General features: G+C 38.4%; 1 protein-coding gene across 1 annotated transcript in view; it reads right to left on the bottom strand.

Moving 5' to 3' along the window:
- Window positions 1-16,651, bottom strand: part of LOC134649977 (uncharacterized) — a 72,955-nt gene that overhangs the window by 45,153 nt on the left and 11,151 nt on the right. The window contains exon 2 of the mRNA XM_063504825.1: window positions 6,322-6,457. Within this exon, the coding sequence (XP_063360895.1) occupies window positions 6,322-6,457 (136 nt within the window). The remainder of the gene's footprint in view (window positions 1-6,321; window positions 6,458-16,651) is intronic.

Below are 16,651 nucleotides of genomic sequence, written 5' to 3'. Positions count from 1 at the left end.
AACCAAATGTAAGAAAGCATGACCAGGCTAGGTACCAAATAATCCGTGGTATGAGAGGTGTTAGGATATGCAAGTCTGCTCAGCACTTGCTTGAAATACACAAAAGGCTTAATTCACGTGCATATGACACCAAGAGGATATAAATACCAATTAATTAATTATGCAAAATAATAAAATATTGCGATGAGCGTGACATCTAGCGGCAGGTAGATAAACCACCCCCTTTTTTTTGTAACACCATCTAACATAAATTATTTTCTTGTGAATAACGTCATATAACTTTGAAGGATTTATTAGATTTTGATAAATTTCTAGCATGTATACCCATGCAGCTAACCCAAACCTTCCATTGAGCGGTGCGTTCATACTGACCGCTTAACGTAACAATGACTATTTGTGTTGTTTTAAAAGCAAAGACTTGGAACAAACTCACAATTGGCTTCTCCGTTGTAGGATGTAAGACTCCCTCGCATGCACGCACAAAAATGCGTACAACTCGTGAGAGGCTAATATGGGATGCATGTGCGGAGCTGCCTAGGCTAGGACACCACTGCCCTTGTAGGCGCAACGACCGTAGAAGTCAGCCCTTCACGATAAGGTTGTCACGGAGCCCGGTGCACGCACTCGCTCCAACTGGGTATTTCGAACAGGCACTCCCTCTAACTCTACTGGATCCGGTACTTCGCCAGCGATCCCTAGAAGGTATAAGTGCAAGCAACCCTTTCAAGGTAACCTTGTGATCATCAGTCTTAAGGTCATTAAAATATCCTTTTGTAAACAAGGTCTCAAGCCAACCTCTCAAGGTCAACAACAAATAGTACGATACGATATAGATAAAACATTTATCGGTAGTAAAAATCATGGTCCTCTTAAGGATAATATCATATCACATGCAATGGTCCGCCTCTTAAAGCCTGCACTGCAGATACCAGGAACAAACTAGCCTGTTAAAGATAGTCTTGTATCACATGCAATGGTCCGCCTCTTAAGGCCTGCACTGCAGATATACCAGTAACAAAATTAGCCTATTAAGGATAATCTAAGCTCACATGCAACGGTCCGCCTTTTAAGGCCTGCATTGCAGCAAATACCAGTAACAACCATCCTCTTAAGGATAGTCTTATATCACATGCAATGGTCCACCTCTTAAGGCCTACACTGCAAATACCAGTAACAACCATCCTCTTAAGGAAAGTCTTATATCACATGCAATGGTCCGCCTCTTAAGGCCTACACTGCAAACACCAGTAACAACCATCCTCTTAAAGATAGTCTTATATGACATGCAATGGTCCGCCTCTTAAAGCCTACACTGCAAATACCAGTAAACAACCATCCTCTTAAGGATAGTCTTATATCACATGCAATGGTCCGCCTCTTAAAGCCTACACTGCAAATACCAGTAAACAACCATCCTCTTAAGGATAGTCTTATATCACATGCAATGGTCCGCTTCTTAAAGCCTACACTGCAAATACCAGTAAACAACCATCCTCTTAAGGATAGTCTTATATCACATGCAATGGTCCGCCTCTTAAAGCCTACACTGCAAATACCAGTAACAACCATCCTCCCAAGGATAGTCTATATCACATGCAATGGTCCGCCTCTTAAAGCCTACACTGCAAATACCAGTAAACAACCATCCTCTTAAGGATAGTCTTATATCACATGCAATGGTCCGCTTCTTAAAGCCTACACTGCAAATACCAGTAAACAACCATCCTCTTAAGGATAGTCTTATATCACATGCAATGGTCCGCCTCTTAAAGCCTACACTGCAAATACGAGTAACAACCATCCTCCCAAGGATAGTCTATATCACATGCAATGGTCCGCCTCTTAAAGCCTACACTGCAAATACCAGTAACAACCATCCTCTGAAGGACAGTCTTATATCACATGCAATGGTCCGCCTCTTAAAGCCTACACTGCAAATACCAGTAACAACCATCCTCTGAAGGATAGTCTTATATCACATGCAATGGTCCACCTCTTAAGGCCTACACTGCAAATACCAGTAACAACCGTCCTCTGAAGGATAGTCTTATATCACATGCAATGGTCCGCCTCTTAAGGCCTACACTGCAAATATCAGCAACAAACACCCTCTCAAGGATAGTGACAAGCAACAGGCCGCTCCTTAAAGCCTCTGTTGCGATTACCGGCGCCAGGAAGTAGCCTATTAAGGATAGCATCCCTTGCCAAGACTAAAGTAACAGCCCTTCTTAAAGAGCACATAATAATTAAAGCTCTATAGCAGACATTGAAGAGAGTAAGTAATATAAATAAAATAATCACTCAGTTCTCAATCCGAGTGTCTAATAAAATTAATCAAGCACAATGTGTTTATTTTAGTCGGCAAACCCGTTAACAAAACACATAAGTATGACAACAGTAACCCAGTTCTAAATCTGGGATAAAACAAAATCACAACTCGATTCCAAACTCGAGAGTAAGTAATATAAATAAAATAATCACTCAGTTCTCAATCCGAGTGTCTAATAAAATTAATCAAGCACAACGTGTTTATTTTAGTCGCCAAACCTGTTAACAAAACACATAAGTATGACAACAGTAACCCAGTTCTAAATCTGGGATAAAACAAAATCACAACTCGATTCCGAACTCGAGAGTAAGTAATATAAATAAAATAATCACTCAGTTCTCAATCCGAGTGTCTCATAAAATTATATCTCAGTTCCTAATCTGAGAATATACTCGTAGTCAGTTCTTAATCTGAAAACGGTACCTGAAATAACAGCATTTGCCCTTAACATGGGAAATATAAAATAATAAGCAGTTGCTATGCAACCAATTGTAAATGATCATGTGCAACTTGGCTTGCCTCTTCCGTGCCCCTAAATAAAGGCAACACTCTTACTATACCAACATTGAACTACAGTAGAGCCTGAACAGAAGTTCATGTTATCGAGGTTCCTCTCTTACCCAGGTTCGCCTTCGAGGTTTCACAAATTGTATTTTTCAACCATCATGAAGTGTATATTGATAATGATCAATCAGTCAAATCATGGCACATATGCTTAAACCATAAAGCTTCCAATCCCAAGACACAAATGGTTGATTTTCTCCAGCTGTGCATGTGCATTTTATGTGTATATAACTCAACACATCATCATCCAGGTTAACTTATACCTGCACAAAACTAAATAATTTTGTTAAATGCCATGCAAGCACACATTGTAAGATAAATGAGTTCATAACATAATAAACCACAATTTATGCATTTTTCAAAACAATGAAATACATACTTAGTGAACCCACAAAATTTGTGAAACATATTATTATTTATAACTTCTGATTTATGAAACCCAGAAGTAATAAAAGTGTACTGTTTATTAATGCAAACGGTACCATAACACACTACAAGTTCAGACGAAAACCGTCAATAACTTCAAACAGTAGCTCATGACATGATATTCTTCGGTCAATGTTCATTAGCAGTGAATGGGTTAAAATAGTTATTTGGAAAGCTTTAACCAAGCTATTTACCTTCGTTTAATATTCACCCATAAAACACTTATCGGACTGGAACGTTTAGAGTCCAGTCGCACTTGTATGTAAAAGACATGTATCATGTAGACCGTCAATACCCATATTGACTCCTGAAAGTATTTACCTCGCTTACCATTAGCAACAACCTGCTTTACCAGTGTCATACTCAGCTCAGTAAATATCTTGTTCAATATGTCCATCTCTTTGACAAGATTTTAACCTTGGAAATTCATCAAACTTCATCAGTAATAAAGTTTTGTTATAATGAAATGCATCTGAAACATACTGTTAGAACACAAATGATTATCACTGTCAATAACTCAAACACTTGACAATGTCATGCCAATAAAACTTTCATTAGTTTGGTAAGTCTGTTTAAATATATGTCTTTGGTTCATTTTATAATATGACATTTTGTGAAAAATATTTGCAATGCAAACTTTAACCAACATCCCAATGAACAAAACAACAACCACAACATACTATAAGCTGTATGCAATTAATTTGTATAAACATTCATAAGATTTTTCATACATAGAACCAATCAATAATATGTACAGACAGAAATTTTCTCAACATCTGAAATGGTTTACTGCCTTATTTATCAGTATGTCTGCAGCTTAATGTTAATTGCAAAGATGCAGGAGGTTATATGTGATATGAACTGTCTTTTAAAATATTCAGTCCGAGGAGGCTCCGGATACATGGAGTGACTACATTTGTCACAGATACTACTAACCAGCTTGAAATAAATGTCACCTTTCGCTTATTCACAAAGCGCATTTTACTAACCACACACAGTCAATGTAACACATACTGACCGTTAGTATACATGTACAACATGAACAAACATTTTATTTCTAAATAAATACCTCATTTTCCATGACATCGGAGATTAGCCACTTATCAACATATTTTCTCCATATATGAATTATGAGCACTAGGACATAATATACCTGGCATCCATAACCAATTAACTTTGAAATATTACCCATGTCCATTCGGGTTCATTATAGAGGCCTGACCCGATAGCCACTCTAGTGTCTTCAACGACGGTATGGTCGTTCAATTCAAGAATCATTGCTGTCAAATTTCTGGAAATTACACAAACCAAAAACATACCAACAAAGCATTATGTCAGTTGCAATAAGCATGTGTAATATCACACACACACACATATGAAACAACAAGTAATTTCTCCTTATTGTTGTTGTAACCAATATTCCAGTGTTTTTGAAAACTTGTAATCTATTTTAATTTGACTGAAAGGATAAAATATTAAATAGCACTCATTGTTAATCATGAAAGCATAATACCACCATACATATAGCATCAATCAAGGCTAAATTTACATTACCAAACTTGTTTTATAATATGCTTTTTACTTGAATGTAAATTTCACCACAACACAAACTTTAGAAAATGTTCATAGCATTTTGTTAATATGTGATGTAGACATACTTAATCACATTATGTTATGTATCTGAAAGCACATGGATTACAAAAATAACACAACATATAAGTGAGGCAGTGAATATTTACCACTATGGCCCCGGAGCATTGTTAGGTGTTGGATCAACACAGAGTTCTTACCTGAGTTAACTTTTACCTGAGTTACTCTGTAATCCCAAGGATTTATTTTATTCATACCAATATCAAAATTCAAGAGTACCTAATGGTATCTGTCAGCTTATGTCTTGTGATCTTCTGCTGTGAATATTGTAATACATACATGCCAGCAGCTTTATTACACAGTCAATATGTATTATTTTCGACAGTCATGATCACGGAGGTACATAAACTGAAATAGGTATCTGAAATCAAACACAAAACAAGGGCAATGGCATGATAGGTACGCCAGCAGCCAATAGCCGGCATAGGTTAGTTTTGTAGGTTATTCTTGTAGGTATGATTTTGACACCAATCTTGGACTTTGTATATTTAAGTCCCTAACTGATGAGTGGTGTTGGTGCATTTACTCATTACAATCAGATTAACGATCAGAACAATGAAACAAGGAAGGACTACGCGCGGTAAATTTCGTAATGTCAATTTCGACAAATTATATCGTAGTAGGCGGGAATCCACTATCGCACTTCTGAAGCTGTAAGGGTAAAAACACCAGAGCACCATTTTAAACAATATTTATTAGGGAATCACAATAATAATCAGAGTTTTGGACTTAGGTAATACGCGACGCCGATCACGCGCAAAAACCGATCTCTAGATGACAGACATCAAAGTGTTGCTCTATCCCCGGTTCTCGTAGTGATGTCAAGACCGCTGTTTGACGATGCCGCCTTTTACTACTTTTCACCAGAGTTAAACACTATTTTTCATTTCTCATGCTCTTCAGGTTCATTGTTGTTCTAAAAAGTGTGCAGAAAGGGATACGTTTCTGCACTAGAGCATTACATTTTCCAAGTACGATAAAAAAAACGATAAGCAATTGAAATTTGGCTTTAAATACGGATTTGTTATAAAATTTCCATTCTGATATTTAACTCCCCATTCCATAAATGACGATACATTTACCAAAGTACCCTTAAGAAATGCTATAAAAATTCGTAGAATCTAGAAAAGCGCCATGCGGTTGGCAACTGTCAAAGGTTTGCATAGATGGCGTCATCATAGCTTGCCCCTTTTTTATGAGATTTGGCTGAAAGGGCTGGCATCCAGGGCATAAAAAAAACAAAAATTTGACACAATTCTAGGGATTTACAGGGAAAGCTCTGATGGCGCCATCTGCCCAATCCTACTAGCTTTCACTATAAAAAAAAACCTAGGGACAGAGCTAAGACTCACGGAAAACAGTGAGTTGCTTCTCGCTGGACTCCTTGGTGAAGATGGGCGTGTCTATGGACACCTCGCAGGAGTAGCTGCCGCTGGCCGCGAAGTCCAGGTTCTGCAGGATGATGGAGTTCTCTGTGGCCAGTGCGATCTGAAATTCAATAAAATTATCATTCGGTTAGGGCCATAATCCAAGGCCAAGTCTGGCTTAGAATAAGTGCCACTTGCACCATTCACTAATCCGGAGTTAACGGGTTAAATCTGGAGTTGCCATGGTTACCAGTACAATTTGACACTGGGTTAACGGCTTAACTATTTAAGCCAGGTTAGGGATGATGCAAGTGGCGCTAAGAGGATTTGGGGCCCCAATATTCAAAAGGATTTGAGGGTAGTAGACAGATTGGTTTTGAGGGGGATCCTTTTAAAATACCGAAACTTTTTTGACCAAATTTCGTTTCCCAACCAAATTTTGCCAACTGCACGTTTGTCAACTCAATCTTTCCCATATAAACATTTGACAAACTTAAAATCCGACAAATGATAATTTCCCAAACTGTTACTTTGCAAGTTTTATAAAACCAACTGTTTTTTCCCAAGATGTTTTACTTGGACTATAAATGTTCGCTCAAATTTATTTTTGTCAAATAAATCACTGAACAAAATTATTTTGTCCAAATATATCTTTACTCAAAAAAAATCGAGTCGGACTCGCGCACGAAGTGTTCCGTACCATTCGTGCACAAACAAAACCAATTAAGTGCAAGACTTGAACCTTGAACGCACTTAGACTTAAAAGTCTAACCAAAATCCGAATCGGAGCACCCCACTATCCACGTGGTCTTGTCTGTCCTACCGCTAGAGTGTATGTAAAAAGCCGGAGGCGCGGAGGGGAAGCAGCCCTCGCCCGCCGTAGCAAAGCGCAGAGCATTAGTGCCTGCGCTTTGATACGCAAGGGCGAATGGGCTGCTTTGCCCGTAGCGCCGGAGCAGATGCGGAGCAAGACTCGTTAAATTCGGAATATCGTTACTATTCGAAAATTAAAATTGTGGATATTTAAAATAATTAAGTAAATATTTAAGTAATTGCCAAAACGCACGTCACGTATTGTCACGTTTTATTTTGGTTTTTGGATTCTTTGCTAAGTACTTTTTTTATAATTGTTACATTTGTCATGTTTTGTTATGGTTTTTATATTCTTTGGCAACTAATAATTTAGAGTAATTAAAATTTGGTAAAATAAAAGTTGCCAATCTAAGGAAATATCAAAATATGTTTTTGGATATCGTTCTTTTGGTAAATATTTATATGCAATTTGTTTAGTTGGGAAATAATTAGTTGCCTTTTATATTTTTGGGAAACATAGTTTGGGATATGAAAATCTGGCAAAAAAAACTCGGTAATCCATTAGTAACCCGTTTTGAGGCCTAGGACCTAGGGCCCTGAGTGCCCTATAAATGAGGTAGGGTAATGTGGACAGAGTAGAGCAGCCGGCCTAGCCAAGCTGTGACAATCGCTATCGCTTCGACAGCGAAACGCTTTGTGTCTCTCTATCACTCTTCCATATTAGTGCGACAGTGACAGTTGCGTTTCGATCGCTACGGAGCGTAAGCGATTGGCACGTTGGCTACGCGGCCAGTCTCATATAGGCAGAGGAGTAAAAGAACCCTAGTCATAATAGCGCACGCCGTGCCGCGTGTTCTCTGAGAATACGACGGCTAAGGATCAGCGAGATGCGAGTAGCGATGTGCAAGTTTTAGGCGGTGGTCTGCAACAAACGCCGTAGGTCGCGTCCGGCGTGACGCCGTACGCGACGTACGAATGCTGACGTCCTCTGGACGCAGCTTCCAGCAGACGCCGGATGCGACCTACGGCGTTTGTTGCAGACCACCGCCTAACGGCCATATTCGAACTTTAAGATACGTCAAATACTAGAGATTGAAACGATATGGAATGGATATGTCAGTGTCAAACAAGTGTCAAAAGTGACGTTTCTTCAAACAAACGCGTCACTTTTGACACTTGTTTGACACTGACATATCCAATCTATATCGTTTCAATCTCTAGTATTTGACGTATCTTAAAGTTCGAAAATGGCTGTAAGAGCCGATAGTGTGAAAAGTCAGCGATCGATTATTAATACGCGCAGTTGCTCTCGCCAAACCTTTTTAGGGTTCCGTACCCAAAGGGTAAAAACGGGACCCTATTACTATATAAGAATCCACTGTCCGTCTGTCTGTCACCAAGCTCTATTTCATAAATCGTGATGGTTAGACACTTGAATCACAAATGATGTATTTCTGTTACCGCTATAACAGCAAATACTAAAAAGTACGGAACCCTCGGTGAGCGAGTCCGACTCGCACTTGTCTGGTTTTTTTTTCTAATGTTTCTTAAGCTAGCCAGAAAATAAGTCCTGTAGCGAAAGACTATAAAGCGATTCAATATTCACAAAAAAACTTAAATGTTTACTTTTAGAGTCTAGACCAAGCATGTTATTCTGTTGATGACTTTATGAAAGAGATTATTAAAAAAATAAAAGTAAATTGTATTAACGACTATTGCATGATCTTTATTTAAGGATTTTAAAGTTTTACCAATGTATTTTTATCTAGTATTGTATTTAACTACCTATATTTCAAATGTACCTGTGTGACCTGTAAAATATTTTTTACCAATAAAGAAACTGAACTGAACTAAAACCGGAGCAAATGTAACAGTTGTACCATCTTAACAAGCAAGTTTTCACGTCCGGCTGAGCCATTCCTTTGTGCTTCCTCCATTTTTATTACAAAACATTTACAGCTCAGCATTAGTACGGTCAGCACAAGAGAAACCATCAAAAGTTTACAGAGCCGTAAACTTGACCACGAGTTCCACTCTCGTGTTCGACATGATAAAGTCAGGAGGGGCCGTTTTATCCAGTTTTATTGATAGGTAATAAGGTTTATTTTTGAGTTCTCTCTGAAACTTTTCAGAGTTCAGTAGTCAAAATAGGCATCCTTTTACAATTTGTTGACATTAGGTTACTGCAAGACATTGTGGTACCCTGGTACCTATTATTAGTTAATAGTTTTACAAGGGGGCACATTTGTTGTTTACTTAACACCTCGTAATTGATGTCCGAACAAGCGATAGATTCCAAAATTGAATCACGAGCGTAGCAAGTGATTCCAAAAGTGGACTCTTGAGCGTTGTGAGGGTTTCAAGGCACGACGGTTAAAAAACTTTGTTCCCGAATGAAACACAACATATTTCACCACACCAACGCGAGGAAAATATGGTCAATATAAATACTAATTTAATAAGTATGGTAGAAACTTAAAAATCGCGAGTATCGTGACAAATAGTTAAATAATTAAATTTAATATGGTAGCAAATATTAGTACAACATTTAGGTCTTATAACGACAAATATCCGTATTGAATAGTCGAAATATTAATATTTATGCAAAGCTGCTTAATAATAACTAAGTAAATGCAGCTGAATGTTGTGGAATTACTTCTGAATTGCATTTTGCAACATTATTTTCCCGTTAGCGGGGCGCAGATGTCATTTGCATTCACGCCAACAATCTGCGTAGCGACCAGTCTGTGTGACCAACTAAATAATTTGTTATATCAGTCACTAGCGACCAGCCCCGGCTTCGCACGGGTTAACAAATTATACATAAACCTTCCTCTTGAATCACTCTATCTATTAAAAAAACCGCATCAAAATCCGGTGCGTAGTTTTAAAGATCTAAGCATACATAGGAACAGACAGACAGCGGGAAGCGACTTTGTTTTATACTTACTATTTGTAGTGATGTCCTGTCAGTCCGTTCGTCACAGCCATTTGAAGCATACGAGTAGATGAAACAAAATGCTAGGAAATATTTTTCTTCGAACTTTGCTCCCGAATGAAACATAATATTATTCACCACATCAACCCGAGGAAAATACTACGTATTATAAAATTTATAAAACATTACTAATGTAACAATATTTTTTTAGACCTCAAAGGCCATCTAGCGTTAAGCAATGGTAATACTTGCATTGATCGTATTAACGTCGGTCCGAAAGCTAATTAGTTGCTGAAAATATCGACAGAGGGCGTGAGTAGCTCGCCGTCTGATTTTTCTTCAATAAAAGGTTTACTTTTATTAATTTACAAATATTAAAACACAATTAAATATTTTATAACTTTCTTCTTTCCTTTTTTGGAAATTATTTTTTTTATTGAAACGAGTTTCGGTCGCTGTATCTGCGTCGTACGCGCAACGAGACGCAGCGGTGGGAGTATCTGTGATTCGATCTGTCAGCTGTCATCGGCATTTCGGATGAGATGTTGTAGCGAGAGGATTCCGTTTTCTTCAAAGGCCAGTGTGCCACATTGTTTTTTAAATCGCGGCTTAAACCGCTTAATCGTAAGTATTTTTCTTGATCTACGTATCAAATTGTTCGAGACGTGTTCAGTGCTTATTGTTTTATTACTTATTTTCAGGGAGAATATTATGTTCTACTTATCATAACCTCTGAAGGCCCCATGCATAGACATGAAGGCACGGATTTACAAAGCCGGCTTCTTTTCTGCATTGGGTAAGTTGCTCAACCGTTCTTGCGAATTTTAACCCTCGTCGAGGTACGGCAAAGCCTCATACTTATTGTTTTTAAATTATTTCCAGGGCTTTCAAGAGGAGGTTTCGTTTACCCCTTCAGTTCCCTAGTTAGTCAAGGGCGTCGGCATGAGCGAGGTTGTGCTCCAGGCCGCGCTGAGCTGGTGCTGCCCTTGACCACTTAACTGGCATGGACGTTCGGAGGCGGCTGCTGTGGCACCGGGGTGGTTGAGCTCACCACCACGCGGCTGCAGGGCCCAACTCTCGTGCTTTTTTTTTTAACCCGAGGTCAGAGTGTTCCCTATAATATATTTTATTAAGGCGCCCAACATTTAATTACCTTTACCAAATAGTTTACCGAGGTCTTCCAGCATCCTGAAACACAGACTCACCCCCTGTGCTCTAAATTTAAATTAAGACTGAGCTAGTTTACTACCATTATTAGTTATTACCTAACCTAATCCTACCGCTAAGCTGGCGTAGCAAATTGTAAGGTGAAAGAAATATACCCTTAAATACAGTAATTCCTTATTTTATTTTATACCACTATAGGGCTCCCCGCTGAACCCGTAACAGTGGCGCCCAACGTGGGGCTCTAGTGTGTTCAAGCTGGAAGACCATTATTGTATTAATTATTTCCTTTTGTAGTTAACGCGGTTAAGTACCATGTGATGTGTATAATGGAGGTTATAAAGTTATAGCCATCCTTGTATTATTACAAATACCTATTAATTTACCTTAGAGTGTTGCGGTACTGTGTAATTAAAACTAAATATTTTATTTGTACTTTTGAGGGTGTAATATTATAAATCTTAAAGCTTGCAGTTATAAAGGTAGCAAGTTAAATAATCTCAAGTAGAATGTTATGAACGGTGTATTACTAGTATTTCTGTACCTATTTTAGTGTACATTTATCCTCATTGGTATGGTTGGCAAAATAAATTTTAAAATATTTGTTTAAAAATAATTAATTTACTAAGGAGTTTTGTTGTAGGAGGTTTCTCGTGTTAAAAGTACAGTCAGTTGGAATTATTTACCCTTGTTCAGTGAGTTACCTAATATAATTATTCAGTTTTATGTAAGTATTAATTGCTAAAAGTGCTAACCATAACCTATATGTTATTCCTTTACTGAAGTGAAGTGTAAGCAAATGATACCTACCATTTTCTTTTAAATAGTACCGCAAGCTTGTCCATTTTTTTTTATACTCAGTAGTTGAAGATGAATTTCTCTTTTTGATGTGAACGATGTACAGTGAGCAGTTTTTTTTTTTTTTATAATGTTGTACTAAATTTATTACTGTTTGTTGCGGTGGTTAATTTAATATTAAATAATATTACTTACTATAGATGCGTAGGAGAATAATTAAGTACAGTCAGGCACATTATTGGTGCTGTATATATTATTACTAACTTAACGATGGTGAATTGCGGTTTTGTAAATGGTAGCACAATATATTCATGTAAAATACTTATGGAACCTTAACACAGTAAGTTAAACATGTGAAGAGCATTCAGGGTGATTCTTTAAAAAAAATCGACATCCCTTTAAGTTTTAAAATAACTGGGTGACCTCTTAGTTCTTTAATAGTTTAACTTAATCCAGCGTGCGCATTTAACAATAACCGGGTTCATTTCTTTGAGGGTTATCTTTAACTTGAGTCTTATTGTAGTGATGTTAGAGTTATTTCGTACGGGAGTTATGTTTATTACCTACTTTTCCTTATCTATTATCTCGACTTAAATCGAGTTTTTTCCTTATCGTTGTTACTTTAGATGGAGTAAATATTTACCTTATTAGTTTACTATCGGTGATTGCGCGTTAGTTTTTGTTGTTGATGTTCGGTAGGAGTTTTTTTTTTGTGTGTTGCGGGCAGGAGTTTATGTACGTAGTGTCCGGAGGGGAAAATTACCTTTCGAACACGCGTATTACTTTCTTTCGATCGTGTCTGAGCAAACGTAACTCAGGCACGTGGTTTGTTTGAGTGGTGGGTGGAGAGGACGATTTAAAAGTCTCTTCGCGTATTTTACCGGGGTGCTGGCGCTTTAAACCAGCATTCCAAACGGCACTGGCTGGTCGGGTTTTTTGGCGGATTTTAAACCGTCAAGCTCTTAATAGCAGTGTCGTATTCCGTGTTAACGCTTTGCGGTATGACTTAAATCATATGCGTGAACGTTAATGTTGATGTTAGGGGGTTGTTCTGTGGTACACGCCTTAAAGCGTTATCCGCAAACATCGGATTTTTGTGTATCAGACTGACAGACTTGCATTGCCGGAAATGGAGTCTGTACAGTCGACTTCCTTGTGTCTCGTGTTGTTTCGAACGTTACCGTCTGCCTGTCGTTCAGACACAGCTGGTTAACGTATCGTTGTGTTGTGGTATTGTCTTATAGGTATTAGCGTCCAGACCTGTGTCGACTTAAGGCACGGCCTGATAAGCGCGCGTTACTTAAATAGTGTAAAGTAGCAGTCACCGATCTTAGTTAAGTAGTTTAATTTCACTTGGCTATATGCCGTCTTCCGCTGTATATCTTGGACGCATAACCCGCGGCTTGGGCCGTTCGTTATGTCACCAAGAAATATACGCGATGCGACGTTTCGTAGTAATGTAGCTTAGTGCTTTACTTGCGAACGTCAAGTCTTATAAATTCAGTTTGTGGTTTAGTGCGTGGGTTCGATTTGGGTGGTTGTTTTTTTATTTTTTTTATTATTTTTTATTTTCTGCAGATAGATGTTTGGAGCTGGAGACCAGCTCAAAATTTTGCCTACGTCAAAATTTTATTCGGGAAGGGATGTACTGTAACAATATTTTTTTAGACCTCAAAGGCCATCTAGCGTTAAGCAATGGTAATACTTGCATTGATCGTATTAACGTCGGTCCGAAAGCTAATTAGTTGCTGAAAATATCGACAGAGGGCGTGAGTAGCTCGCCGTCTGATTTTTCTTCAATAAAAGGTTTACTTTTATTAATTTACAAATATTAAAACACAATTAAATATTTTATAACTTTCTTCTTTCCTTTTTTGGAAATTATTTTTTTTATTGAAACGAGTTTCGGTCGCTGTATCTGCGTCGTACGCGCAACGAGACGCAGCGGTGGGAGTATCTGTGATTCGATCTGTCAGCTGTCATCGGCATTTCGGATGAGATGTTGTAGCGAGAGGATTCCGTTTTCTTCAAAGGCCAGTGTGCCACATTGTTTTTTAAATCGCGGCTTAAACCGCTTAATCGTAAATATTTTTCTTGATCTACGTATCAAATTGTTCGAGACGTGTTCAGTGCTTATTGTTTTATTACTTATTTTCAGGGAGAATATTATGTTCTACTTATCATAACCTCTGAAGGCCCCATGCATAGACATGAAGGCACGGATTTACAAAGCCGGCTTCTTTTCTGCATTGGGTAAGTTGCTCAACCGTTCTTGCGAATTTTAACCCTCGTCGAGGTACGGCAAAGCCTCATACTTATTGTTTTTAAATTATTTCCAGGGCTTTCAAGAGGAGGTTTCGTTTACCCCTTCAGTTCCCTAGTTAGTCAAGGGCGTCGGCATGAGCGAGGTTGTGCTCCAGGCCGCGCTGAGCTGGTGCTGCCCTTGACCACTTAACTGGCATGGACGTTCGGAGGCGGCTGCTGTGGCACCGGGGTGGTTGAGCTCACCACCACGCGGCTGCAGGGCCCAACTCTCGTGCTTTTTTTTTTAACCCGAGGTCAGAGTGTTCCCTATAATATATTTTATTAAGGCGCCCAACATTTAATTACCTTTACCAAATAGTTTACCGAGGTCTTCCAGCATCCTGAAACACAGACTCACCCCCTGTGCTCTAAATTTAAATTAAGACTGAGCTAGTTTACTACCATTATTAGTTATTACCTAACCTAATCCTACCGCTAAGCTGGCGTAGCAAATTGTAAGGTGAAAGAAATATACCCTTAAATACAGTAATTCCTTATTTTATTTTATACCACTATAGGGCTCCCCGCTGAACCCGTAACACTAATCAAGTTCAAATGAACGTTATTAAATATTTCTCATTCAAAATCATTACTTAAAAGTCAATTCTATCAGCCAACATGAGCAAACTACCTACTCAAAATTTGCACATGTGGATAAAATGCAACTTTTTTATCCGTTTTTGAAGTAAAAAGAGAGCCTTCACGAGCTGGTGTAGTGAAAACATTATTTATTTATTTAATTTGCTAATATCAGGCTAGCCTATTATGCGCAAAGGACTATAAGCGTCACTTGCACGATCACACTAACCCGCGGTTAACTGGTTAAATCGTTAACGGTAACCATGGTAACTCCAGGTTTAACCGGTTAACCCCGGGTTAGTGAATGGTGCAAGTGGCCCTGTGATGTAGGTACATTTTAATAAAGGACATAAAGGTAACAAAGTAGACATAACAGCCCTAGTAGCACGGTCGCATTTTTATCGTTTGTCACCATGCCTGTCACGTTCTAACAAGTATGTAAGTGGAAAGTGATGGGCATAGTGATAGTCGATAAAAATGGAACCGTGCTGAGCCCGCAGGTAAAGCAGATTATATACCGAGCAAGGAGCACATTACGTTAGCGCCCGCGTTAATGGAATACGCTGAAGGCGATAAGAAAATAAACAAGTAGGCCTATTCTGATTACGTTAAAATGCTAATCCTGTCCCATGACAATCCTGTCCCTGTCCCCAGCATACTTATTTTAAGTAAGCTATTAACTACCTGCATTACTGTAAAACGGGGTGAGTAGGTTTCGCGGGGAGAGGTGGGTTATGAATGGGGAGAGAAGGTTTGAGAGGGGGGTGAGAAGGGATTTTAAGGCTACTGCTACAAAAATAATGTATTCCAATTTAAAATGGAGCTATAGTAATACGCATAATAAAAAAAATGGATCCAACAATCTTCCAAAATCACCTTTGTATGAAAACCCCTCTCACCCCAAATACGAGGCACTACGGGGAGTACGGGGTGAGGTGGGTTTTCCTCTTTATCGTCAAAGTTATGAAATGGAACTACCCAAAATAAAATAAAAACTAAAATACAAACGTCCGGAACACTTATTATATACACCATTCAGTATTCATATGTAAATAGTTATTTGTACAACAAGAGATCAAAGTTTGATATTTCTTCGAGTGCTTATTTTGAGTCCCGTACAAGCGAAAGATTTTATACTAGATTCAAGAGCGTAGCGAGTGAATCTAATTTAGAATCTTGAGCGTAGTAAGGGACTCAAAAGCGCACGAGATGTAAATAACTTTGATCTCGTGTAGTTCACAAAACTTTTCACCTCAGCAGTGAGAACATATTAGAGAACCCGAAAAATGTATTCCTTCTTCATCACTTACCTATTCACTCATGTTTTCTTAAGATATACCAACAATTAAGTTTTCACCTCAACAGCTCGAACAAAGGTACTTTGCTGCTTAAAAACAGTGAGCAAAATCGCATTTTGCTCACTGAGTGAGCAAAATCGCATTATGCTCATTTTGTCTCACTCAGTGAGCAAAATGCGATTTTGCTCACTGTTTTTAAGTAGCAAAGTACCCTTGTTCGAGCTGCTGAGATGAAAAATAAAATGTTATCGAGGTTTGAATTTCAGTTTTGACCCTACTCACCCCATTTTACGGTACCTTTTGTTTTTAATTTTATCATAGGTACAATATTTGTAATCAAGTCGTTCCAACAATTTAGAATAGGATTTAGTAGTAATAAAAAAAAAACCGGCCAAGTGCGAGTCGGACTCGCGCACGGAGG

This window comes from Cydia amplana, chromosome 1, assembly GCF_948474715.1.
Source record: "Cydia amplana chromosome 1, ilCydAmpl1.1, whole genome shotgun sequence".
Taxonomy (NCBI): Eukaryota; Metazoa; Arthropoda; class Insecta; order Lepidoptera; family Tortricidae; genus Cydia; species Cydia amplana.
The sequence above is the reverse complement of the archived record's forward strand: the minus strand, read 5'-3'. Positions and strand labels throughout refer to the sequence as shown.